The sequence below is a fragment of the Macaca thibetana genome, chromosome 1 (genome assembly GCF_024542745.1).
Source record: "Macaca thibetana thibetana isolate TM-01 chromosome 1, ASM2454274v1, whole genome shotgun sequence".
Classification (NCBI taxonomy): Eukaryota; Metazoa; Chordata; class Mammalia; order Primates; family Cercopithecidae; genus Macaca; species Macaca thibetana.
The window spans coordinates 94,219,193-94,246,815 of NC_065578.1; the positions used below are offsets into that span (position 1 = coordinate 94,219,193).

At 42.2% G+C, this 27,623-nt stretch overlaps 1 protein-coding gene and 1 long non-coding RNA gene across 6 annotated transcripts in view; one reads left to right on the plus strand and one right to left on the minus strand.

Annotated features, from left to right (window-relative positions):
* Nucleotides 1–12,927, minus strand: part of LOC126947608 (uncharacterized) — a 218,622-nt gene extending 205,695 nt beyond the window's left edge. For both annotated transcript variants that reach the window (XR_007723132.1, XR_007723131.1), the window contains exon 1: nucleotides 12,659–12,927. This is a non-coding gene — a long non-coding RNA (uncharacterized LOC126947608). The remainder of the gene's footprint in view (nucleotides 1–12,658) is intronic.
* Nucleotides 12,928–13,024: 97 nt separating this feature from the next.
* Nucleotides 13,025–27,623, plus strand: part of SLC44A3 (solute carrier family 44 member 3) — a 72,763-nt gene continuing 58,164 nt past the window's right edge. For 2 of the 4 annotated variants that reach the window (XM_050778182.1, XM_050778191.1), the window contains exons 1-5: nucleotides 13,025–13,149; nucleotides 13,622–13,729; nucleotides 17,228–17,370; nucleotides 20,535–20,668; nucleotides 21,518–21,611. In XM_050778182.1, coding sequence (XP_050634139.1) covers nucleotides 13,123–13,149; nucleotides 13,622–13,729; nucleotides 17,228–17,370; nucleotides 20,535–20,668; nucleotides 21,518–21,611 — 506 coding nt within the window. In that variant the 5' untranslated portion in view covers nucleotides 13,025–13,122. Of the gene's footprint in view, nucleotides 13,150–13,310; nucleotides 13,395–13,621; nucleotides 13,730–17,227; nucleotides 17,371–20,534; nucleotides 20,669–21,517; nucleotides 21,612–27,623 lie in introns of those variants that run through there. The other 2 variants (XM_050778194.1, XM_050778204.1) reach the window with 2 other exon arrangements.

Here is a 27,623-nt window from a genome sequence, read left to right on the forward strand (position 1 = left end):
CTTGGGAGGCTGAGGCAGGGGAATCGCTTGAACCCGGGAGGCAGAGATTGCAGTGAGTCAAGATTGTGCCACTGCACTCCAACCTGGGGACAGAGCAAGACTCCGTCTCAAAAAAAAAAAAAATTGTTGATATTTATTTCAGATATTTGGCAAAAAACAAAAATAGATGGTATCTTGGCAATCAAAATGTAAACGTAGTCCAGGTGTGGTGGCTCACGCCTATAATCCCAGCACCTTGGGAGGCTGAGGTGGGTGGATCACAAGGTCAGGAGTTCAAGATCAGCTTGGCCAACGTGGTGATACCATCTCTACTAAAAATACAAAATTAGCCGGACATGCTGGTGGGCACCTGTAATCCCAGCTACTCAGGAGACTGAGGCAGGAGAATCGCTTGAACCCGGGAGGTGGAGGTTGCAGTGAGCCAAGATCGTGCCACTGCACTCCAGCCTGGGCAACAGAGCGAGACTCCGTCTCAAAAAAAGAAAAAAAAAATGCAAATATAGTTTTACATTTCCAGTTAAACAAATGAGCATTGCAGGTCATAAATTTTACTGAATGTTGCAGTAAACTGGCTCCGGAAAGGTTAAAAAGAGGCTGCAGTTTGACCTGTGGACCCCTGCCCTGCCTTTCATGACACTGCTCTCACTGCTCTCAGGCTTCAAAAGCCCTGGTGGCCTTGCAGTGTAGCTCTCTTCCTCTAAAAACCTGTGATAAGAAAAGAATCTGGCATTAGTCATTTATATCTTACTACGAATTTATTATTCAAATGCCCTCTCCCAGGGCTATTTGTATTTTAATTTTTTCTTCAATGTGTGTTAACAAGTTGTCCTCTCTAAGACAGCATTTTAGGTACATTAATCAGGTAGGGTAGGCATGATAGAGGAGGGCTTTTCAAGTGCCTTGACAATCATTCCACCCACTCTACCTAAGACTCTGCCTATTTCAAAACAAATTAAGTTGCCCATGTCCTCAAAAAATGTAGTCTTTAACAGCACTACCCAAAACTGCTGTTTGTTTTGTTTTGTTTTTTGTTTTGCCAGTGTTAATACTTGGTACACACATACACACACACACACACACGGGTACTTTGGTCAAATCTCTAGTATACTGATGAACACTGCAATAAATGGGACACGGAACAATATTTCTAAACCATATCTAACCACAGGATATTTTCTTCAAGTAGCGCCTCCAGGTCTAACGTTCCTCAGAACACACAAGAGAGACCAGGTCATAATCTCCCTTCCGTTCAGTCTCCAACACCATAAAAGAATAATTCTAAATGCCTTCCTGCTAGAACTCTTATTACTCATTAAAAGATATAGAAAGAAGAAAATGGTCTCTCAAGACTGGTACTCAGAGTGTCTCGGAGTGCCAGCAAGTGCTTCAGCAAGAGGCATCCCAGACACAGGCAGAAATACTTAGTGAAGGTAAGTAGGAAATTTCTTGAGATTGTTCATAGGAGGGATCTGCCCTGCACAAATGCAGAAATGTAGGAGACGATAGATGTGATTAACATACAAACACCACTAATATCCAACTAAATGGAAATGGTGAAACAAAAGAAAGACAACAAATTAGACCAACCAGTCCCCAGCAGTTCATACATCTTATCTTCAATAGAATTCAAGGACTTAGCAGTCTGACTGTTCTGTCCTTCTATACTATGGTCAGAAAGTCTATGGTTAGATTGTTTGGTTTAGTCTATAAAGAACTAACCTCAATTTTATTTTATTTTATTTTTTAAAACTTAAAAAAGAGAGAGAGAGAGAGGGTCTTGCTATGCTGCCCAGGCTGGTCTTGCATTCCTGGCCTCAAGCAATCCTCCCTCTCAGCCTCCCACAAGGCTGGTATTACAGGCATTAGCCACTGAACCCGGCCTTTTTTAAAAAACTTTTATTTTAGATTGAGGGGAAACATGTGCAGGTTTGTCACCTGGGTATATTGCATGATGCTGAGGTTTGAGGTACAAATGACCCCATTACTCAGGTAATAAACATAATAAACAAAGTTTTCTAATCCTTGCTCTCCTCATTCACTCCCCCAGTAGTCCCCAGTTTCTATTGTTTCTTTATGTCCATAAGTTCCAAATGTTTAGCCAACCTCAACTTTAAAACCACACATGAAAAAACACTGTAGAGTTAAAAAGTTCCAAATGACTCCCTACCATACACCATCATTTTTTGTAATATGCCCTAAAAAACAAACTCAATTATGTTATTTAAGGAGTGAAATAATCTAAAATAATAAGTATGTTTAAGCAGGCCGGGTGCGGTGGCTCACGCCTGTAATCCCAGCACTTTGGGAGGCCAAGGCGGGCAGATCACCTGAGGTCAGGAGTTTGAAACCAGCCTGGCCAACACAGGAAAACTCCATCTCTACTAAAAATACAAAAATCAGTTGGGCATAGTGGCGCGTGCCTGTAATCCCAGCTACTCAGGAGGCTGAGGCAGGAGAATCGCTTGAACCTGGGAGGCAGAGGTTGCAGTGAGCTGAGATCGCACCACTGCACTCCAGCCTGGCTGACAGAGTGAGACTCCATCTCAAAAAAAAAAATAAAAAATAAAAAGGATGTTTAAGCAAGGGGATAAACAAAACTCAGAGCAGCGGTTACCTCTGAGATTGAAAAGCATACCTCTGAGATTGAAACATACAGTTTTATTATGCAATGCTTGATATATGCAAAAGAATATACTAACATAAATAATGTAATGTGACATATATAATCTTCTGTAACTAAAAAAAAAATTTTAACCAAACTGAAAGTCACCTCAGGGCTAAAGGAGAGACTGTGTTCCAAGGAATACATTTAAGAAGGGAGGCTGGTGGCTATACTGTTCCCTCACCTCACCTCCCCATAAGAATTTTCCTGCTGGGGCTGGGCATGGTGGCTCACACCTGTAATCCCAGCACTTTGGGAGACCAAGGTGGGTGGATCATCTGAGGTCAGGAGTTTGAGACCAGCCTGGCCAACATAACAAACCCCATCTCTACTAAAAATACAAAAATTAGCCAGATGTGGTGGTGCACGCTGGTAAATCTCAGCTACTTAGGAGCAAAACTCCATCTCAAAAATAATAATAATAATAATAATTTTCCTGTTGGATTCTTGCTGCCCCCACCAAGCCTACCCAATAATTTTCCCGTTGGAATCTTACTGCCCCCACCAAGCCTACCCTTGCTCCCTGCTCTTCAGAGGTACAAGGGGGAACACAAGCCCCTCTCATTCTAGTCCTCTGAGTACAACCAAGACAGGGCAGCATTTTCTAAAAACTGTTCTACAAAGTGAGGGCAAATGAGAAAGATACAATCATAGAAAGGCAAACGGCTTCTTAGTGTGGCATGCTGGGCCCTAACGGCTGCCCTCCTTCTCCCCCTCATGTTCATCCTCCAGTGATACTACATGGCTGGGGGTGCCCTGCTGCTCCATGCACCTAGCCTTTTAGCCATGCTGTTTCTTCTGCTTGGGAGGCCCTTCCCACCTTTCTCTGTCTTGCCATTTCTTGTTCATCTTGCACCATTCAACTCAGGCCTCCTCTCCCAGGTAGGCTTCCTGGAACCATGGGACTGGGCGAAGAACCCGCATCAGCCTGCCTCATTATTAACCCTCAGATAAGCTTGACCTCACTGGAGTGGGCAAATATTCCTTCTTGGTGTTTGTGTCCCTTGAGTTGGCCCAAGTCCTGGCACAAAGCAAGTGCTGAGTCAATCCCTGTCAAATGAAGATAGGCTAAAATTAATCAAGGTTCCCCCAGAGACTAGATTTCTAATCCAAAGATTTCAAGGAGAAAAGAAGGACTTCTGAGGCTGAAAATTCCTCATCCTGAAATGACCAGGATCCAGATTTAAAGAGCTGGGAGTCCTTCGCACACACACCTTGCTTGGTTTCCTACCCCCCACCTCCCTCCCTATCTCTTAGTCAAATGCTCAAATGCTCCCCAATACCTCCTTATCTATCCAGTACATCTTGGGCCATTTCTGGACCAACTACAATGACCCAAGACCTCTTGCATCCTTCATCTCATCTCTGGCTTCCGGTCTGAGGGATGAACCCCATGGCTGACAGGAAAGGCAAGATGGGGAAGAATCTGGTCCTTATGAGGCAGTGATCCTGCCCCCACTGGAGCCTCTGATAACTGACTCTTGTAAGGTGAGCCCCTTCTTAGTCTGGGAAGAGAAACTGCTCTATCAGAGTCTAACATCATGGTATTTTATCCAGAGGGCATCAGGCCCAAAGCATGCTGGGAACTCAGCCACAGGAGCTGATGAGGGGAAGGAAGCCTGGGAAAAGTGGGATGAAGGGTGGGAAGTCTGGCCTTTCTTAGGTGCTGGCTCCAAAGTAGTGTCAATAAGATACACAGGCTGAAGCTTAGGTGAAGCTTCAGTCTGCATCTGGGAAAACTGCCCCAAAGAGGTAATGGTCATACACTTGAAACCAAAGCAGGCAACCTGAGTGGCCCTCACTACATCTTTGTGTGACCAGATTGGGACAGAAGCAAGATCCCAGCATCTTCAGAGAGCATCTAGAAGTTTAAAAAAGAGGTGCCAAAGGCCTTTGGAAGAGATGCAGATTAGAATATAAGACAAACATGAAAATCATGAGAAAGTTAGGAACAGATGGGCAGGAGGGGAATGTGAGGTATGGAATGAAGAAACACACAGAGAAGAGGAAAAACTGTTAAGGCCAAAGTGCTACAGAAGCTCCAGGGGCCTGCATGGGGTTGGAGTGAAGAGACTGAGGGTGGGAAACTGTGCGAGCTTGGCACCTTAGCTGGGCCAATAGATCTGGAGATACAATGATCCTAAGGCTAAGCAATGATGTTGCCTCAGTGAGGAATAGAGAGGGTCAGGCATGAGTGCCCAAGTTGTGGGGGGCAGAGGGGAGTAAAAAAAGGCAGAAACAAAAGAAACAAGGTAGGTATGTTCAAGAGCAGGTGCATCCAAAATAAGTGTTAAGCATGTCTACTTCCCAAGTGGAGGCTCAGGAGGTGGCATGCATTGTCGTCATCTGTGGGAGTTCAGTCAGGGTGGTGGGAAAAATTGTAGAGGAAAACTTACAAAGAGAGTTATAGAAAATAAATACAAACCTTCTTGGAAGGCTGGGGGGGTTACTGGGGGGCTTCAGTAACAGATTTGGCTGAAGGCAGCCTAATCCTCTTTACCTTCAGTTGATAGCAAAAAAGCAAATAACAAGGGAATACGGGGAGTTTATCTAAATAGCTTGTTTACTCATGTGGTCCTAAGACCAAATTTTGATCAACCTCGGTTGCATAATTGCTCTCTGCTTGGGGGCTCGGCAATGTTAATTACCCTCTAGTGGTGTTTACTCAAGACCTTTGTCATTTAATCTGTACTAAATAAATGTGAATTTTGCCAGCTTGTGGGGCAATGCTCCAGACTCACAACAGAACCTCTCAGCTGGACTGACAGGCAAAATATCTGTGTTAGTGTATGTCTCTCATCCGTCCGTCGCTGGGTCAGGGTCTGCAGGTCGGTTCCTACAGTCATCGTGTGTGTGGGTGTGTAAACTTTGAAAAATAACAAAAGTAGAGAAAATAGTTTAATGAATCCCCAGCAATTTAATGAAGTTTAATGAACTTCAGCAATTATCAGTGGATAGTCAATCTTGTTTCCCCATACCTCCAACCATTCTCCTTTGCCCTGGATTTTTTAAAAAGCAAATCCCAGAGAGCACATCATTCTTGGTACATAAATCTCAAAGATAAAGACTCCCTTTTTTTAGAATTAGCCCCAGTGCCATCATCAGACCCCCAAATTCTTTAATATAAATTAGTTAATATCATCAAATATCCAATCAGTGCTTACATTTCCCACAGTGTCCTCTAAATGATCTTTCATTTCTTCACTTGGTTTAATCTGGATCTAAACAATGTCCACACATTGTAATTAGTTAAAATATTTGTTTCTTTTAATCTATAGGTTTTTCACATCCTCTTTTCTTTCTTGTTATCTTTTTGCTGTTGTGGTGGAGGTTGCTGTCAAAGCATAATGTCAATATCATCTTTCCCATTCTTGATTTTGCCAGTGGCATCCCTGGGATGTCATTTGACTTGTTCCTCTATTTCCTATATTTGTTGTTAAGTTGGTAGTCAGATTCCACTGGATTTTTCTGGCATGAAAATTTCACAGGCAGCAATATGTTCTTCCCTGGGAGGAGGCTGATGGCTGCCTGCCCCTCTTTTACGATGTTTGGAAAACTGTGATATCTTAATTCTTTTATTCCTTCTGCTTCTATAAGCCACAATATGTCTATTAAGAGAAACCTCCCTCATCAATTATTTGATTACCCTTAAGTTCATATAAGAGAGGCAGAATATGTGTTTCTTTCCCTTTAAGTTTTTGAAATGAGTTGGTCCCTAGAATTTTCTAGAGGCAATCATTAAGAATTTATTTTCATTTAGTATTATTGAGAACTTTTGAACATAGACATAGTCAATGAATTTCAAGGATGGGATATTTATAAGGGTTTTAGGGTCTGGCATAAGATGGGTTTTTCAAGGCAGGGATGCTGATTCAATTGGCCAGTTTGTTATATAATAAGTTGAGAAGTGGTGGGCACAATGAAGGGTAGGGAGTTGAAGTGATTTTTGAAGGGCACAGTTGTGTGGTAACCCAGTTGAGTGATCTACATGTTATCCTGATGACAGCTATTATCCAGTTGTCAGCCTATTGCTCTAATAGATTTTTAGGGAATTCCTAAAACTGGATCTTTTTAAAGCAAATAATAAATTTATTTGAAATGACATCTTAGTTCACAAGTGTAATAATAGTACTTTCTTCCTTTTGTTTTTCTCCAGTACAATCTTTATTTGGTTTTGGTATCAGGTTGATGCTGGCCTCATAAAATGACCTGAGCAACTTTTGCTCTATTTCTATTTCTGGAGCAACTTGTGTATTATAGAAATTAACTGTTTCTTAAAAGTCCCTTAAAAGCCTCTAGATCTGAGTTGGGGTTGGGGGAGTTTAGGAGAGATATTTAACTGCCATTTCAATTTACTAAACACTTAGTGGTTTATTCAAATTCTCTATTTCTTCTTATATCAATTGCTGCATTTTATATTTTTAGGAGCATATCCATTTTATCTAGGTTTACATATATTAGGGTTCATAACACTTTTTAAATGTTTTAATATCTTTTGTTATTTCCTTCATTATTCTGTCTTATTTTGAGTCTTTTCTCTTTTTTCCTGATCAGTCTTGCCAAAGTTTGGTCTTCTTAATCTTTTCCATGGGACTGACTTCTGTTTTGTTCATCTTCTCTACTTTTCTCTGTGTCACTGATTTCTGCCCATATTGCCTTTCTTCTTGTTTCACTGTGTATGCCGTTGCTTCTTGTGTTGAATGCTTAGCTACTTTATTTTTAACCTTTTGTTTCCTGATAGATATAACCATACATTTCCATCTAACTGGCACTTTAGCTGTGTCCCAATTTGACATGTAGAATTTTTATTAACCTTCAATTTTAAATATTTCTTAGTTTCCTTTATGACTCAAGGATGTTGTCTAGTAAGATGTTATTTAGTTTCCAAATGAAGTTTGGGGTATTTTTTTGGTTTCTGTTTGTTTGTGGGTTTTTGTTTGTTTTTTGCTATTCTGCTGATATGGTTTGGGTCTGTGTCTCCACCCAAATTTCATGTCAAATTATAATCCCCAGTATTGAAAGCTGGGCTTGGTGGGAGGTGATTGGATCATAAGGGCTGAGTTCTCATGAATGGGTTAGCACCATCCCCTCAGTGCTGTTCTCATAATAGTGAGTTATTGTGGGATCAGGTTGTTTAAAACTGCGTTGCACCTCCCCCATGTCTCTCTCCTGCTCCAATCATGTGAGACATGCCTGCTTCCTCTTTGCCTTCCACCATGATTGTAAGTTTCCTGAGGCCTCCCCAGAAGCAGAAGCCACTAAACTTCCTGTATAGTGTGCAGAACCATGAGCCAATTAAAACTCTTTTCTTTATAAATTACCCAGTCTCGGGTATTTCTTTATAGTAATGCAAGAATGAACTAATACATCTGCTGTATTATTTGTTATACATGAAAAATTGCCACATATATAGTGACTTAAAACAACACACATTTATTATCTTATAGTTTCTGTTGGTAAGGAGTCTGGGCACAATCTAACTGGGTTCTCTTTCTTTTTTAACGTCATGTAATCATGGGAAGGACTTTCCATCACATTTACCATATTTTTTGGTGTATTAGGGGTCTCCAGAGAAGCAGAACCAATAGGATGGATGGATGGATGATAGATAGATAGATAGATAGATAGATAGATAGATAGATAGACAGACAGATATAGATAGACAGACAGACAGACAGACAAATAGATATTATAAAGAGATTTATTAAAGTGAATTGACTCTCATGGGATTATGGAGGCTGGCAAGTCCAAAATCTCCAAAACCAGTGTTCCAATTTAAGTCCAAAGGCTGGAAGCTGTTGCAGAACCAGGAAATGTCAATGTTCCAGTTCAAGTCCAAAGACCAGTAGGATGCTGTAGACAGACAGCCAATATCTCAGTTCCAAGGCCATCAGGCAGAAGAATCCTCTTACAAGGGGGATGGAGTCAGCCCTTTGTTCTATTCAGGCCTTCAACTGATTGGATGAGGCACACACATTGGGGAGGGAAAGCTGCTTTACTCAGTCCACCAATTTAAATGCTAATCTCATCCAGAAACACACTCACAGAAATACCCAGAATAATGTTTGACCAAATATCTGGATACCCTATGACTCACCTATTCAAAATGATACATAAAATTAACCATCGTAATTGGTTGGAAGGTACAGATCCCATCCATAGCCAAAGAAGGGAACTACATAAGGGTGTAAACACCAGGAGGTGGAAATCATAGGGGCCTTAAAATCTGTCCACCACACATATCGTTATTCATTACTTCTAATTTTACTGCACTGTGAAATTTATTGAGCCTTCCTTTAAGATCTAATACATGATTTGTTTTTACTTTACTGTTTCACATGAACCTGAAAAGAGAAAGAACATGTATTCACTGTTTGATGGAAATGTATATGAGTTGTAAATATCCAATGGCTCAAGTTTATTAAATTGTCCAGACCTTGCATGTTTGTTTTCTGTGTGTACGTGTGTTGGGAGAGGAGAGAGAAAGTATCTACTATCTACTTGATCTATTGGCTACTGAGAGGAGCTAGTTAGAAATCTCCAACTACAATGCTGATTTATCTGTTTCTGCCTAAACTTCTGTTAGCTGCTGCTTAATAAATATTAAAGCTGTATTGTTGGGCACATTTATGACCTCCCTTATGAACTTCCTGTCTTAACTTTTATTTTGTCAGGTTTTAAAATTACTACATGAGCTTTCTTTGGTTCATGTTTGCGCTGTATCCTTTTCAAGCCTTTTAACCTTTTAGTGTCTATTTGTTTTAAACAAGTTTCTTGTAGAAAACATATTGCTGAATCCCTTGTTTTCATTCAATTTGAAAGACTGTTTTTTTAATTGGTTAGTTTAAGCCACTTACATTTATTGTAATTGCTGCTCTATTTAGAATGCAGCATGGAATAGCTCTAAGTACGGTTCTAAGTATGGGTTCTAGATCCAGACCACCTGGGTTCAGGCCTTGGTTCTGCCACTTTCTAGCAAGTTAATTAATCTCAGTTTTGTCATCTATAAAATGAGAATGCTGAAAGTAATAGTACTTTCCTCATAAGATTATTATGAGGATCAAATAAGAAACACCCAGAAAAGTATCTGGAATATATTAGGTGCTCTGAAAGTAAAAGTTATTATTAGTAATTTTATTTCTGCTATCAAATTTCATATATTCTAATTATTGCACTTTCTTTTAATTCCTTTTTCCTCTGCTCTCTTGCCTTTCATTCGATAATATTTTCTTCCACTGCTTTAAAATTTATATGTTTTATTCTTTTTTAATGGTAGTTACCCTTAAGACCTACATTCACAAATATTTATCCTTATTGATTTATTAAAGTTAACAGTTTTTTTCATCTTCCTCCCATATGGTAGTAATCTAACCCAGTACTACTCTAAGTACTCTAAGTAGTACTGGGTTACTTATCCATTCCAGGATGAGATTTGAGCCTGAATGTAAATCAACACACAGCTTCCTTCATTGAGAACGTTTTGCTATGAAAGTGTCAGCTGAATCAAAGAGTTTGCTTATAACATAGCTGATATGCATTCTGGTACAAGCTCCTTATCTCTTTGAGAACCATTAATTTTTTGTGAACCACCCTTTGAATGGCATTATTTTAGATCCACTATCCTGTCATTTTGGCCTCTCATTCCTGAGCCCCACACCCCTCAAAATGTTGATTTTGTCTATAATTTTAGGTTTGAGAAATTATACATATATTGTTCTTTGTTTCTAGACTTTTGAAAAGAGTTTTTATAAGTCAGGTTTAATGAAATATAGTTTGCATACAATAAAATTCACCTTTTCTAGTGTACAGTTCTACAGATTTTGACAAATAGATACCATTGGGTCATCAGTACCATTCTCAAGATAATGGAATATTTCTATCACTTCAAAAAGTTTCTTCAGATTCCCTTCACCCCCAGCACCTGACAACCATTGATCTATTTTCTGCCTTTTCCAGAATGTCACATAAATGGAATCATAGAGTAGCTTATTATATCTGGCTTTTTTTCACTTAACATGCATTTGAGATCATCCATGTTTTTGTATATGTCAGAAGTTTGTTCCTTCTTAATGCTTAGTTGTATTTCATTGTATGGATGCATCACAGTTATGCATAGTCACCCACCGGTTTCTGGACACTTGGGTGGTTCCTGGCCTTTTTTCTAACACAACAATAAATTCAGCCTAAATATTTGGCCACTCTCATGCTATATCTATTGTATCATCTCCTTAATTTGTTTCTCTTCTTGTTTGATTACTTCCTCCAAGAATGTCATTCAAATGAATCTTCCATAAGAATATTTGTATATACATTCTCACATTCTAATGACAATATGGCTTAATAGAAAGTTCAAAGTTATGCTTTTAAATACTTACACATAGAAATATTTCGCTTGAGATAAACCTTTTCAATCTGAAGGTTTTTTCTACCTTGAAATTTATCTCCATTATATCTTCAAATATTTCCTCCTCTCCGTTTTTATATTTCTTCCTTTCTATTCTAGTTTTACCTCGGTATAAGCTAGAAAATTTACAAATAAGCTAACTTGTTTTTTAAAACTTTTTCTACTGCCTCTGGAGGGTTGCTGAAAGTGCTGTTCCAATTACTAATTTAGTACTAACAGCACTAAAGTGCTGTTCCATCTAAAAGATTGCACATTACTTTTAGACTATTGCACATTACTAATACGTAGCATCAATATTCATTCTAATTATTATTTTTATGCATAATATCTCTGTTTTAGTGTCCGGAGCTGCACGCCCCGGCCATAGCGAATAATAACTGACGATTAAAAACGCCTGAGCTCTATTCATTTCCACCTTCTACCTCCTCCCTAGATTTACCTTTTTCCCTGTATTAATATCTCATAAAAGATGGCGCTCTTCCTGCTTCTTCTTCACCCATTTTTCCCGCGACCGCGAAAATTACTACCTGACAGCGCAGGTGCAACATGACGTTCGACCAGAGAAACCAATACCTACTTGGTCACGCCCTCTGCAATGAGATCATCTCCGCCTCTGGCCCAACCCCTTTCCCTCCAAGTGTATATAAGGCACTGCATTGCCGCCATTAAAAGAGACTTGATCAGAGCACTGTCTTGTCTCCATTTCTCGTATCTCTTGTTCCCCAAATTCCCACCCCCTCCTCCAGGGCCTGCTTCGACTATCCCGCGGGCCGGGATATTTTAGTTTCATATTTTTTCCTGATTCATATTGCTAATATCATAACTCATTTTAAATAAATTTATCATGCTTATTTAAAAATCTTGGTCCATCTGCTCTACTGATCAGTTTCAGATGTTATTCAACTGTGGTCTTTTAACAGTAGTTGCACTCCTCCAGTGTCGAATTCTTTGTCCTGTGAATTCATGTTCCCCTGGGGTTTCACCAACTCTGTCTGATAAACAAGGAAGGCCCAGTGAGTTTGGAGTGGGAGAGTGGTGTGAGCCCAGAAGGAAATCGCTGGCACCAGAGAACCACTGTTTGTCACTCCCAGTTTCTGCCACTTTCCCAGATCTTTCCTCCAGTCAGGTTTCTACCCTTAGGGAGAAGCAGCACCTAAAGGAAGCAATTAACCTAGCAACCCTGAGGGTGGCAGGGGGAAGGGTAGAGGCTCGATTGGGAGGAGGTGGGGGGAGGTCGGTCTGCAGTTTTTTTGTTTTTCTTTTTTTAAATTCCTCACCCCAACAGTGCTTTTGTGCTGGTCTGATATTACCTGGAAAACTACCCCACCAGTCGCTTCGGTTGGACACTACCATTTCAATTGTGAAGTCAGGCAATGATTGTCCTAAGGCAAGGTGGGAGAGAAGTCTGAGTAAACCACCTCAAGAGCGCCGGTCTCCCGGAGTGTCTGGATTCGACTCCTGCCTACACAGCTTAGTGTGTCTCCTCGAACAAGTTGCATCACCGCTGGCCGTGCCTCAGTTTCCCTCCTCCGTAGATTAGGAATAACAATAGCAGTGAGAACAGAATCCAGCACACAGTAAATGCTGCTTACCTGTTTGCTATGTAGAATACACTGTTGCTCGGCCCTCAGGAAGGGTCTGCTGAGACTTTCTACTTCCTGCTCAGAGCAGAGGCCGACCACCCGCCCAAGGTCGTGGCGGCGCAGGCTCAGCTTCAGTCGTCAAAGTGCACATCCTGGGAGCAGCTGCCGCGAGGTGGTTGAAGCAACAGGGCAGAGAAGCGTCTCAGCCTTTTCCTCCCACCAGAGCAGGACCCCAGCTGACAGCGGGTGAGCTGGGCAGAAACCCATGCCGGGAAGAGGCGGACCCAGTGGACCACGGCGCCCGCAGTCGCCGGACCAGGCGCAGAGGCGAACGGGAGGCGGCGCTGCGCCCTGCCCGCCCCTCCCCGGCCCGGCCCCGGCCTCAGCCCCAGCCCCGGCTCGCGGGCGCTGAGTCTCCGCGTACCGGAGGCGGCGGAGGCTCCCAGTCACCGGCCCCCGCCTGCCAGCGCACGATGCACTGCCTGGGCGCCGAGTACCTGGTAAGCGCCCGCAGGGTCGGCCCTCGGGGGAGGAGCCCCGGGGAAGGGTCGGGTCCCCCTCCTGCACTCACCTGCCCCGCCGGACGCTTCCGCCTTTCCCGCGCCTCGGGGATCCCGCCCCCGCTTAGTACCTTGGGGCCACCTGGCGGGGAGGACCCTGGACCCTGCTCCAGTGCTGGGGCGGAGGTGGGGGAGACGCGGGCCGCGGGGCGCAAACTTGGGGCCGCCCTCAGGTGCACCTCCAGGTAAGCACTTGTCGGCAGGGGGCTGAACATCCGCTCCGCACAGGGCAGGTGTTTCAAAGGCTGCGTGAAAGAGCTTCAGGTGGCCACGTAAATAATAATAATAATAATTTTTTAAATTTAGAAAAAGATTGGTTACTTTGACCACTCTTCGAGTAGATTTGGGTTCGGTTTCCAGGTTGAGTCCACTTGTTTATCTTCTTTTTCTCAACTCTCCCTTTTTCTGGAAGGTTTCTGCAGAAAGAGCCCCTAGGCAAAGGGAGTGGCGACCCCAGATTTATAGGAAATGCACAGATACGGCATGGTTATTCCTGTTCTTTCTCTTTTGGACTGGTTTGGTAAGTGTGGGTGCTTGGGAGGAAAGAGGCCAGAGTGTGTGTGGCGCGTCTGGAAATAACTCTGTCCCAAATGTAAATCGTAGTTGGTGCTGCAGTGAGAGACTTCTGCCATTAACCCACAATAAACAGCAGTTAGTACTCGGGAGAATTCTTGTCCTAGACTCGCTAGAAAGGCCGTCTTTTTGCTACAGGCCATTTTCTAAGGGGTGACTCCATTAGGAAATGGGAATTAACAGTTTACAACGTGATTGCTATTTAGTAAGGCCAATGTGTCTCCTCTTACTATCCGAACTTTAGAAAGAGAAGTTCTTTTACCACCTGCCACACCCCCAAATCAAATATTCTTCAAGCTTTTGGTGCACCTTTAACAACATAAAAGCCAGGGTAAGCCTAGCAATAAATTGCATTTCCTTTAGCTGAACATCACACACGCACAAGATACGTTGTGTTTAGCAGCCAATACTTGTTAACCATAGCTAGCAAGGAATGATTTTTCCTACTGTAGTTTCCAGGTGTGTATGATTGCTGGTAAACCCAATCAGGCTGTGCAGTTATAATCCTGAGTCTGTTGGAAGCTGAATCTTGCTGCTTTTGTACTTATTTTAGAGTTGTAGGTAACAGCAGAAAACGTCTCACCTGACGTTTACAAAGGCCACTTTCACGAAATCATCCATGCCAGGCTAAGGCATGCTATTTGCTGCATGGTAAATGATTAATTTATAGAGCAGGGTAATAACTACCAGATAGTAACTACCTTTGTTGAAAAGAATTCCATCTGAATAGGCCCTAAAATGTCATGTTGGTTCTTCTTTCCAAGTAAGAAAGGCATTTGTTCACCTGTGATCCGTTTCACATAGACAGGTTTGGTTACAGGCACAGTGGAAGGTTAGGTCTGAAACACATAATCAGACTTTTTGCTGCTTATGTTGGAACTCTCCTCTAGGAGCTGGGAGAGACAGTGCACCTACAATACCTTCTGCTTAACTTCACAGATGGTTGGTGTTTTTATCTGAGACTGCTGTTGTATCAATGCAGGCAGCGACTGGCCTGCCTTGTGCCTGGCAGCTTTGACCTCAAGCTGTTATTGTGATTTAATGATCTGCCTTAGCCCCTCCACAGCTTCAACCTAGGACCTCACTACCAAACTCTCAGCCCAGCAGCTGAGATTCCTGGAGAAAGGCTTTGTAGATGACCTATCACAGCCTGAAGAATTGTGAACCAGCTGAGGTGGCACGGAGCTGGAAACTGCGTTAAAGTTACATTTCATTTGCAAAATAAGTCTGAAGTTTTTAATATGTCCAAGTTCTCATTACGGCTTTCTGTTTTAAGAGTCAGAGTCCTTTCTTAGCTCACTGGCTTTTAGTATCTTTTGCAACATTTTTTAGTTGAAGGTATTTAAAACAGAGCAAGGAGTGTTTTGTTTTGGGATTTTGTTTTGTTTTGTTTTGTTTTTTTCCTGTCTCCATTGCTCAGCTTTCAGGTCTTGTGACAGATGTCATGACTGGTGATATGCCCAACAGGATTATTATTGATGGTGCTGCCCTGAGTTAGGACTGGACAAAGGCTTGGGGGAAGGGGCCAAAATTATAAGCAGAGATGGTTCTTGCAAATGCAGCACCAGCCTGTGTTTATATTTGCATTAAACACAAGGAACAAAGTCTCAAAGTCTGGACTGTCCCTGCCTCTACTTACCCCTCCAGTATCCTCTCCCACCCTGCCTTTTCCTATTCAACCCTTAGGATTCCATTTTCCTGATTTTTCAGGCACGGTTGACAGTGACCACCTTGGTGGCCCCACTAGACCAGTGTAGACACCTCCTATATCACCTCTCATATAGAATCGCAATTGCATGTTTGAAATTAGGACAGTGAAGGTTTATAGTAGTAGTTTTTTGGAAGGCTGAGGCAGGAAGATCCCTTGAAGCCAAGGGATCCCTTGAAGTTCGACACCAGCCTGGGCCATAAAGCGAGACCCTGTCTCTACAAAACATAAAAATAAAAAATAATAATCATAAAGTTGTAGTTTTGTTAGCAGGGACTCAGGAATACTCAAAAACCGCTCCCACCTCTCCTACCCAGAAAAACTTTCCATTCTTCAACACAGGTTTCCAAAGGAAAGAATGATGGTAAATGGAAAACATCACTTTGTTATTAGATTACTGGTGAGCTGGGCAGAAGCACATGACCCCTTTCCTCCCTCTAAGTCCAGACACAGTCAAGACCTTACTACACTCCAACTCGAAAGGACGGGACAAGCATGTCAAGGTGCAGTCAGCTTGCCATGCCAGCCACATTGGCAAACAGAGTCACACCTATTCCACAGCCTTTAGGTAAAGGGTGAGTGACACACACTGCTAGCAAAGGTGACCCATTCATTCTAGAATCTGACCAGTTAGACTTAGGAGGATCTTGGAGAGTGGGGAAGGACAGGGAGCCTCCTTCCCCAGGAGGTCTGCAGCCCGTAAGTCCTGCTTGCCTTCTAGGCTGGGTTCCTGGAGGGCAAGGAGTAGGTTCTGGTCATTCCTGTGTCTCCCAGTAACGAAGTCTCAAGCACACACTGGGCACTTGAAGAATGTTTGTTACTTTGATTTCTAAATTAGTAATAAGTGCAGAATATCTAGAAGGTATTTGAATTTAGCACAATGTACCTTTGCAGCATAAGGTATCAATACTATATATTAATGAATGATGTATTATATCTGCTCTCCTGGGATGAACTTGTCAATATAGAGTATTAAATGGTATCCTATATATTGTATACAGTAGTGGGAAACTTACTAAGTTTGCATTATGGGAAGATACATATTCAATCTTGGCAGAGAGCCTGTCAGTTTAATGGCACAGTTGTTTGAACTGAAATTTCAAATATTCCACATTCACTATGAGACTGGATAGAAATGATGATAGAGTGCAAGATGTTCTCATCCAACAAAATTCCTGTGGTTCTTTATTTTGTACATCTTAAGCAGTTATTCCAAAACACTATTTGCAGATTTGTGAACAGTATTTTGATACATATCAACTGTGTTGCTTCTGCAGAATCCCCTAAAAGTAAGAAGAGAAAAAACCAAAAATTAGTGGGGGGGGGGGGAAAAAAACTCAGGGAAAGAATTAGCATAGCCCTGAAGCACTTAAATACAGCAAGAACCTCAAGGGAAGAAAAATTGAGTTGTACCAGTAAAGTTAGGCCAAAAAGAAAAATGATAAGACTCTTAAGGAAAAGGATAAAAAGCACAAAGAGGTAAGAAAATAGAGAGAAATCTGTTTCAGTGGATTAGATTCTCTCTCTACCTAAATTCACAAATAGCAGAAAAGCAGGATGCTGATAGATTGGAGTTGTTGACCCTTGCTGACAGAGTGAAGGGCTGTGATGCTGGAGAGCTTCACGTTCCACCAGGCTCCATTTTATATCAGCATCTGCAGGGGTGTGGGGTACTGTGTGCTCAGCCCTTTGGCCAGGCTCTCATATGCCCCGGTTTTATGTCCCCGGTTTTGCCAGGTGTTTATTATGGGCTACTCAGTGGTGGCTGGAGCTGCGGGGAGACTCCTCTTCGGCTATGACAGCTTTGGCAACGTGTGTGGCAAGAAGAACTCCCCCGTGGAAGGGGCCCCTCTTTCAGGGCAGGACATGACCCTAAAAAAGTAAGTATCTAAGTAAGTCCCCAGTCTGTAAGGAGCTGAACCTCAAAACTTTGTATAAATTCATCACTTAGAGCCTGGAAACTGTTCCCATTCAAAACTCTGTCAGCCTATTTCATAAAAAGGAAGGCTGTGTGTATAGTACAAGTAAGAGTACAAGTTTTAGAATCAGCAGTGCTAAGTTTAAATTCAGCCCATGCTACTTTTCAGCTGTGTGATCTTGGGCAAAATACTTAACCTCTCAAAGCCTAGTTTTCATCTCTCTAAACTAGTTATTATACCTGCCTCACAAGGTTGTTTTAAGGATCCATGAGACACTGCATGAGCTAAGGTGTAATAAACGTTAATTGCTGCTATTATTCTCCATAAGGAATTAGAATCATGTTACCAATCGTATATGTTTGAACCCTACATCATCCACACATTGTTTCTATGTGGAAACACCTGAATGCCACCTGGAACGCTGGGGACCTGTGTCCTACCCCCGCCCCAGCTATGGCACTGCGGTATGGCATTCTTCCCCGCACCCTGCTACCCCAGCTCCCACAGGGAAACAGAAAGGGGAGAGAAGAGATGGGAATCCCCTGGAGGGGAGAGAAATCCCCGACCATGACCTTCTAAGATGGAGACTGCCTTGTAAGAATTTTTAAGATTTTAGCTCTTGCGGCCGGGCGCGGTGGCTCAAGCCTGTAATCCCAGCACTTTGGGAGGCCGAGACGGGCAGATCACAAGGTCAGGAGATCGAGACCATCCTGGCTAACATGGTGAAACCCTGTCTCTACTAAAAATACAAAAAAAAACTAGCCGGGCGAGGTGGCGGGCGCCTGTAGTCCCAGCTACTCGGCAGGCTGAGGCAGAAGAATGGCGTAAACCCGGGAGGCGGAGCTTGCAGTGAGCTGAGATCCGGCCACTGCACTCCAGCCTGGGCGACAGAGCGAGACTCCGTCTCAAAAAAAAAAAAGATTTTAGCTCTTGCTTCACATGACGGAACAAAAAAATGATTTTTTATTTATTTTTACTTTTTATTTTTTTGAGACAGAGTCTGTCGCCTAGGTTGGAGTTCAGTGGTGTGATCTCGGCTCACTGCAACCTCTGCTTCCCGGGTTCAAGCGATTATCTTGCCTCAGCCTCCCAAGTAACTGGGACTACAGGCGCCCGCCACCATGCCTGGCTAATTTTTGTATTTTTAGTAGAGATGGAGTTTAGCCAGGATGGTCTCCATCCCCTGACCTTGTGATCTTCCCACCTCGGCCTCCCAAAGTGCTGGGATTACAGCCGTGAGCCAGCACACCCAGCCAAAAAAAGGATTTTTAAGACTCAATAATAAAAGTCGCTCCTAGAAGAGAAATCCTAAGGATCTAAATAAATCCTGAATATAAGTTTGGAGTCACCAAATACAAATCTCAGACTAGGCCTCTTATCCTCTTATCCTCCTGTGTGTTCCTCCTAAGGGGGCTCTTGCTATTTCTGGACATGGACTGATGAGGGGGCATTTCTCCTGCATTTGTAGAGCCACTTACAAAGAAGACAGGAGGAGGAAGGGCAACTTAGATGCCCATGTGCTCCTGTTTCACATTGTGTTCATAATGCAGTGTCAAGAAACAGTCATTCCTGGTTGAAGTGAGTATACATTCCATTATTCTCAAAAGCCAAAAGGTAGAAGCAACTCAAGTGTCCATCAATGGTTGAATGGATAATCAAAATGTGATATGTACATTACCATGAATTATTAAAAAGGAAATTCTGACACATACTACAACACGGATGAACCTTGAGGATGTCATGCCAAGTGAAATAAACCAGTCACAAAAATACAAACATTGTATGATTCCACTTATAGGAGATATGTAAAGTAGTCAGATTCCTAGAAATGGAAAGTAAAATGGCGATTGCAAAGGGCTGGAAGAAAGGAGGGTGGGAACCTTTTGTTTAATAGGTACAGATTTCAGTTTGGGAAGATGAGTTCTGCGAATGGATGGTGGTGACGATAGCCCAAAAGATTCAGATGGGGCCAGGTGCGGTGGCTCGCGCCTGTAATCCCAACACTTTGGAACGCCAAGGTGGACGGATCACAAGGTCAGGAGTTCAAGACCAACCTGGCCAATATGATGAAACCCCGTCTCTACTAGAAATACAAAAATTAGCCAGGCGAGGTGGTGGGTACCTGTAGTCCCAGCTACTCAGAGGCTGAGACAGGAGAATCACTTGAACCTGGGAGGCGGCGCTTACAGTGAGCCAAGATTGGGCCATTGCACTCCAGCCTGGGCGACAGAGCGAGACTCTGTCTCAAAAAAAAAAAAAAAAAAAAAAAAAAAAGTGATTCAGATGGTAAATTTTATGTATATTTTAACACAATTTTTAAACTTTTTCAAAAATATATATATCACACACCCAGGAAATCTGTTCCTCATCTCCTCTTGCACCCACCTTCTCCCATCCCCAACAGGAGGGAAAAAAACCTTCTGGGACCACTTCTCAAGGTCTCTCCCATAGAGGACAGCCTATGGGGTCTTCCTCTGCCATTCCTGGGGTCTCGGAGCCTGGATAAGTGGTGCACAAAGGTCTGGAAGCTGTGGCTGCTAGCGCATAACCTGCTGATGGCAACACCAGTTTCGTTCTTGTGCCTGCTCTACCCTGCCCCTGGGGAGCTGCAGGAGGGATCTCCTGAGTGTCCTGGCTCTCAACCTGTGAGAAAGGGGGAAAGACAAGCCTTTAGTTCCCAGCGTTGGCCCCTCCTTTCCACTTCTCACTTCCCTGTGTTCACTTATTCTCGGAAGCATATTTGAACACTCTTAGGTACAAATGTGTTATCCATGGAGTCCATTGAATAGTTTGTGCATTGGCCTGATCTAGTGATCAACGGACAGTTTAATCAATTGCTTCTTTTCCTCAGATTTTCTCAGATAACTCCTAGTGTTATCTCCCAGAAAACACTAAATCTGGAGAAACAAAGTTTTGTTTACATTTTTGGATCATTTCCAAGCTGCACAGCCTCACGGATGACCACCAGTAGGCATAATAAGTGTTCAATTATGCTGAAACAATTGTGAACGTGTGCCTGGGTGATCCCTGCATTTGATAGCATGTAGATATTTTTTAAGGCCCACAATTAAGCCCAGTGAAGAGGCAATGCTCTAACACATTCTTCTGTTTCATCTCTTTCCTAGACACGTGTTCTTTATGAATTCCTGCAACCAAGTCAAAGGTATGCGGCTCGACCGCACGGCCCTCTGTGTATCCAGCTGCCCTGAAGAGCAGCTTGACTCCCTGGAAGAGGTCCAGCTGTTTGCAAACACCAGTGGTAGGTACTGAGGCCTGATTCATTCTTTTCCCCATGGTGGGGTAAGCTATGGGAACTTAGATGAGATCATTTATCCTGACCCTGCTTTCTCTGGAAAGCTGAAAGGTTTACTTCCTTGTGGGTACCTCCTCTTGTGTGGAAGAGGCCGTAAGCACGTTCTCTTGAGCTTGTTCAGGTTATTTTTGTTCTGTATGGATTTATCTGAAGCCCTAGCTGTTCCATGTATGCTCCCTGCCACTGCGGGGGAATGGTTGTCCATAGAGAGAGAGAGGACACAGCCCACATTTGGGACCAAAGGCAGGGTCAGAAGGAAGTCAGAGAGCTCCATGCACATGGGCACTTCCAATCCTAGAGATGTACGGGCAGGGTGCGGGTTGAATTGCCGACAAATAGGTCTTTTCATGAGATTGTCGGGGCTAAAAGATACTTCCACTGAGCAGTGAGATATCACAAGTTGTACCAAAAGCATTTGTATAACTGAAATACCTTGTACTGGGTCCGCTGTTTAGAATTTTATCTGCCTGAAAAATGGTTTGCCAGATTTTTAGAAATTATTTGCAAAGCCAGGTTTAAACTATCAAGCTTCTACAAGAAATTGTTTTCAAATACGCTTCAGATTATTTTAGGACCAATCATATAACTTTTAGTTTTGAATTTGGGGTTTTGAAGAGAAAGTAAGGAAGAGAGGCCCTCACTAGACCTCAGATTGTATGACTATTCTTTTTGTGTTTCTGTCACCCATAGACCTTGTAGCTGATTCTTTCTCCTTTCTGATTTGGTAACATGACTGTGGTTTCCTTACTGACTCACCTGGGAAGATGGTATAATGTCTATGTGTTCTGCTTCCAGGGTCTTTCCTGTGTGTTTATAGTTTGAATTCCTCCAACTATACCCACAGTCCAAAAGCAGACTCACTGTGCCCCAGGCTACCAGTTCCTCCAAGGTAAAAGCTTCCATACTTTTTCCTTAACCCTCAACAAAAGTTACTGGGTACTTGGTGTGCATCTGTTACTCTTACAGGCATTGTGAGAAGGAGATATCAGAAGAGCCCCTGCCTGCAGGGAGCTTACAATCTATGGAAGCCAGGGATAAAAACATGGCAGGACTATTTGCAGTATGCCTGTGGACAGTGGATTAGAAATCAGGCTAAATAAGGAGAAAATTCAGCAAACAGTAAAAATATACATAGTCTTCAAAGAACACTAGTACTAGCAAGAAGTAACATATGAACTATTACTAACAGGGTAATTTTATAAATTAGTGTGTATTTTTTTCTACTCCAACTATTTATTGCAAAGTAGAAATCATTTACTTTGGCTGAGCATGGTGGCTCATGCCTGTAATCCCAGCACTTTGGGAGACGGAGGCAGGCAGATCATGAGGTCAGAAAATGGAGACCATCCTGGCCAACATGGTGAATCCCCATCTTTACTAAAAATACAAAAATTAGCTGGGCGTGGTGGCGCGTGCCTGTAGTCCCAGCTACTTGGGAGGCTGAGGCAGAAGAATCGCTTGAACTCGGGAAGTGGAGGTTGCAGTGAGCCGAGATCACGCCACTACACTCCAGCTTGGTGACAGAGCGAGACTCTGTCTCAAAGAAAAAGAAAGAAATCATTTACTTTTGGCTTTTTATCACAATCAGACTTTGTTAGTTTTTATTGCTCTAGATATCTTCATAAGAAACAGACCAGATAGACAAGGCCAAGTGAGCACCACACCTTTCTTCTCAATGAAAACAGAAAGCACAGGTCCTTGTCAAGAGTACATTTGGTGGGCTCCTTGCAAGGTCTTATTCACCCCTATAAATTAGTGTACTACCTGGCACATGGTAGGCACCTTACAAATATTTGTAGAATAAAGTTGTAATGATGGAGCAGTGGTTACGTTGCCATGGCGAATGGCACATGTTTACACCTTTGAGAAGGCTAAGGGGAAAGACACAATGAGTATTTATTGCCACCATCATGATGCTGAGATGTACTAAAGGAAAACTTGTATTGATTCTGAATTGTCATTCTTTTGAAAGATGTGAGTATGTTTACAATGTAGGAGATGAGACCTCTCTGAAAAATCCCTGAGAAATAATGATGATTTAATTAAAACAAAGCATTATTCCAATCCTCTAGGATGGTGTTTATTGAACTCTTGTTTGGGACTTACAGTAAGAAATTTATTACATCCCAACTCCTGTATGCACATACCTTCATATGTCCTTATATATATAAAACAATACTAGAAATCTCACAAAGCAACCTTTACCCTTATTACATATGATTCACACCCTTAGTTACTATTCTGTTGCCTTTTTAAAAATAATGTATTTCATAGTCTTCTGACTGGTTGCAAGTGAAGCTTGAAAAATGCTCATCTAGCAGGTGCTCACACAAACACAGAAAGACTTGAGTAGGTTTTAATCACATCGAAGGCAGAAAATAGCCATTTGGTGATATTCTTTTCTAAAATAAATGCTCCATGTTGTAAGTAATTGAAGGAGGAGAGAACTATTTGCTGAGGAGAATACCCATTTCATTTTTCTATAATTTTTTTTTTTTTTTTTTTTTTTTTTTTTTTTTTTTTTTTTTTTTTTTTTTTTTTTGAGACAGAGTCTTGCTCTTGTCTCCCAGGCTGGAGTGCAATGGTGCGATCTCAGCTCACTGCAACCTCCATCTCCCAGGTTCAAGTGATTCTCCTGCCTCAGTCTCCCAAGTAGCTGGGACTACAGGCACATGCCACCACGCCCAGCTAATTTTTGTATTTTTAGTAGAGATGGGGTTTCTCCATGTTGGCCAGGCTGGTCTTGATTTCTTGACCTCATGATATGCCTGCCTCAGCCTCTCAAAGTGCTGGGATTACAGGCATGAGCCACCACGCCTGGCCTATAATATCTTATTTTAAAATTCTGGTAATTGTAAATGTGTTTATGATACTTTACATTCTGGTAAAATATAAGTATCATAAACACATCTTAATGAAACATACTGTACCCAATTAAAAAAAAAAAACTAGAATGTTTTAGTAATAGGTGGAAGGAAAATTCTCTAGCACTTGGAGAGGAGGACTTTTTTAAGAACACAATTTGTAACTGTAGATGTAACTACAGATGTAATTGAAAGAGAATGGAATTTTTAAGGTTGTAATTTAACCGGAGTTGGATAAACTCTCCTCTTACTATAAATGGGATGGCAACCATAATTCCACAGGAAGCTTCTATCTTGATACTTATGATGATAATAACAAACACTTATTGAGCTTTTGATACTTTTCTAAATCCTTAACATAATTTGGGCCCCAGAAAACATCTACATTGTAGGTATTGTTTTCATCCGTATCTCACAACTGAGAAAACTGATGCAGAGAGGTTTGAGGTCATACACCCAGCAAATGGAAAAGCTGGCATTCAAACCCAAGTAGCGTCTTATGTTTGAGTCAAGACTTGGTTTTATTTTGACTGGTGAGTGGCCTTCCTAGACTCACATCAAGCCGGGAGAAAGAGTCCCCGTACCCTGTGTCATAATAGCACCATTTCTTCTCACTCTCAAGCCAGCCCTAGTCCTTTTCACCCTAAATGCAAGTGTTTCCAATACTAACTTTTCAAGTAAAGACAAAACCCTTGACTGAGTGGCCTTTTTTAGACAGAATGAGAGAGAGACAGAAATAGCCTCAAGGGCTCCATTCCCCTTTCCTGCACAAGCAAGTGTTTGTTTAAGGTGAAAATGATCATATTTATCATGGAATAGCAGTGCCAAGACTGAAAAGCTGGAAAACATGAGAAGGGTGGCTACAGGGCCAAAGAATATTTTCTAAATACCTCTTTTTGACTGAACTGATTGTTTCTTCCTCCTGTGTTGATCATGTGAGGTATAACATACCCTTTTAGAGTAATGGCTAAATATCAAGAAGTTTATGGACCTAGGTATGAGCTTTTAAGAGCAGTGAAAAAGCACTGCAGAAGATAACAAGCAAATAGATCTTTTTTCACTTTGGTGTTCAACATGGTAATGTATTTTTAGTCCCCCATGTATTCAAAATCTAAAAGGCATGGATATTTTCCCCCCAGTAAATTCTAGTTCTACCCTCCCACGTAGGTGCCCACGCATGTCACTGCATGGTTTGCTCAGCTGAATTCCATATACATGGTGATCTAAATATACAGGCAGCTTGCCCAATGACTTCCTGCAAGTTTGAGTGGCTTTGCTAATGGGAAGAAGAAAAGCAGAAGTGGTGAAGAAACCTCAGGCCATGGCCTAAAGATGCATCCCTGTGAGCCGGACATGGTGGCTCACATCTGTAATCCCAGCATTTTGGGAAGGCACGGCGGGCGGATCACCTGAGGTCAGGACCAGCTTGGCCAACAATGGTGAAACCCTGTCTCTACTAACAATACAAAAATTCGCTGGGCGTGGTGGTGGGCACCTGTAATCCCAACTCCTCGGGAGGTTGAGGCAAGAGAATCTCTTGAACCCAGGAGGCGGAGGTTGCAGTGAGCCGAGATTGCGCCATGGCACTCCAGCCTGGGTGACAAGAGCGAAACTCCATCTAAAAAAAAAGATGCATCCCTAGCCCAGCTAATGAAATATTCTAAATCTCGAAAGGAGTGGTAGTTGCATAGATGTATATGTTTATCAAAGTCTCTAATTTTATGTTTAAGATCAGTGCATTTCATTGTATATAAATTTTGCCTCAGTAAAAATAAGAGGAATTCCTTACGTTCTGAAGTGTATTGTTAAAAAAAAAAAAAAAAGCAAATAATAGAACAGTGTGCAGTATACTGTCTTTTGCATAAAAAGTGGAAAATATAAGTATATATAAACATATAAACATATACATATAGGTATATATTTGCTTGTATAACCATTACATCAAGCATGACTTACAGGATGTAGTCAGAAAGCAATTTAATTTTTGTCTTTCTCTGTCTCTTTAAATTTATTCAGTGGGACTAGTTTTTTCTGCCCCTGAATAAAAACACAGGCAATTTCCAAGGCTTCTCTGGTAACTTTTAGGTAATATATACTGAGTCACTTTAAGTTGTAACAGACACTTTCAATTCAATAATTAAAATGTTCAGCCCAGACCAGGCACAGTGGCTCATGCCTGCAATCCCAACATTTTGAGAGGCCAGGGCTGTAGGATTGCTTGAGGCCAGGAGTTCAAGACCAGCCTGGACAACATAATGAGACCTTGTCTCTACAAAAAATTTAAAAATTAGATTGGCATAGTAGAACATGACTGTGGTCCTAGCTGAAGCTGAGGTGGGAGGATCTCTTGAGCCCAGGAGTTTGAGGTTGTAGTGAGCTGTGACCATGCCACTGCACTCCAGCCTTGGTGACAGAGCAAGACCCTTTCTCAAAATTTTTTTTAAAAATTAAAAAATATTCAGCCTGATGTGATAAAGTTCTCACTTGATTGGAGATTCAAACTTCTGCCCCCTGCACGCTTGGCCGTGGAGCAAGTGGGAAGGCCACAGTCCAGGAAGGAGGTTGTAGTCAGCTGCTCTTCTCCTCTCTTTATTCCTCCCCTCCTCTCCCAGCTTGCTAAAACAGGTTTTGCCTAAGGGGCTGGTGCAGCAAAAGTGAAGATAAGAAAAGAGTAGCAGGAACACATTTACTTGTCTGACACTAGCACCAGCATTCTCTGGGCTTGGTAGATGTCCTGGCCAGCTCTTTCCCTCATGAGCGTGTTTTGGGTTCTTCGGGGCTCCTTCAGCTGCAATGCCTTTCATGTAGTCCAGGACATCTGTGCTCTGGCTGGTCATGTGAGAGCCTTCCTCAGAGGGCTGTCTTAGCCCCGTAGAAGTCCCGTCACTGGGACTTGTGCACATGCAGCCCACAACTTGACCCCAGGAAGCCCTCTGCACCCTTTGCCCTGACAAATGCCCTGGGGCTCTTAACTCCCCAGCTGTAGCTCTCTGCTCTGTTATTAAAGCTGCTCACCCTCCAGATTTTTTTGGGTGGCTCAGACCTTAAGCCAGGGGATTCCCTAAGCTCTGTGAGTTTTCCATGAAACCCTTCTCATCTGACTTAGGAGTAGTACCCTTCACCCTCTTCCCCTTGGGAATGGGGATGGAGTCACATGACAAGTCTAGTAAAAAAAAAAAAAATTTCAACTCTTCAAAATTACTCTTCTAATGATTCTCTGCACTTGTCATCACCTGTGCAGAGTGGATTTTACTATATGCAAATAAAAATTAAAATCAAGATGTCTGGAGATCTTAGGATAAGAGTGTAGAGGGTGACAAATTACAAAGAAGGAGCTGATGTGAGTAACTTTGGAAAACAGCTTTGTAACTAGATACTGTAAGCTAAAAACAAAAGGAACTGTACATAAACATTGTACGTCAGATAGTACACTTGTTTATCACATAGCTACTGGTTAACAATTGTTTTCATTTTTTTTTAAATTCCCTAAACAGTAGAGTATAATGGTTAGCAATTCTGAAACTACATACGAGAATCGATTATAAGACCTAGAATCAGTAATATCCCACCATACCCAATACCCAGATCATGGTTTCTAATCATTAGTCTTCAAGGGTTCTTTGGAGAAATGTCAGGCTCTGGGACCTGGATAAGGAAAACACCAGCTACGCCTGGTATCATCCTCTAGCATCAGAAAGTAAGGAAGTGCTCAAGAAAGAAAAAGAATGGGTCTTGTCAAAAGGACACAGATGCCTCGTAGTGGCCAAAACTGGAATAGATTGAATAACACAATTAAGGATTATAACCCAAAGAAAAGAATAAATGTCCATGAGGCCATACTGATATAAATAAATAATTGAATAAATAAATAAATGGGGGAAAGGGATAAATCTTTTTTTTTTTTTTTTTTGAAACAGAGTCTCGCTCTGTTTTCCAGGCTGGAGTGCAGTGGTGTGATCTCGGCTCACTGCAACCTCCACCTCCCGGGTTCAAGCGATTCTCCTGCCTCAGCCTCCTGAGTAGCTGGGATTACAGGT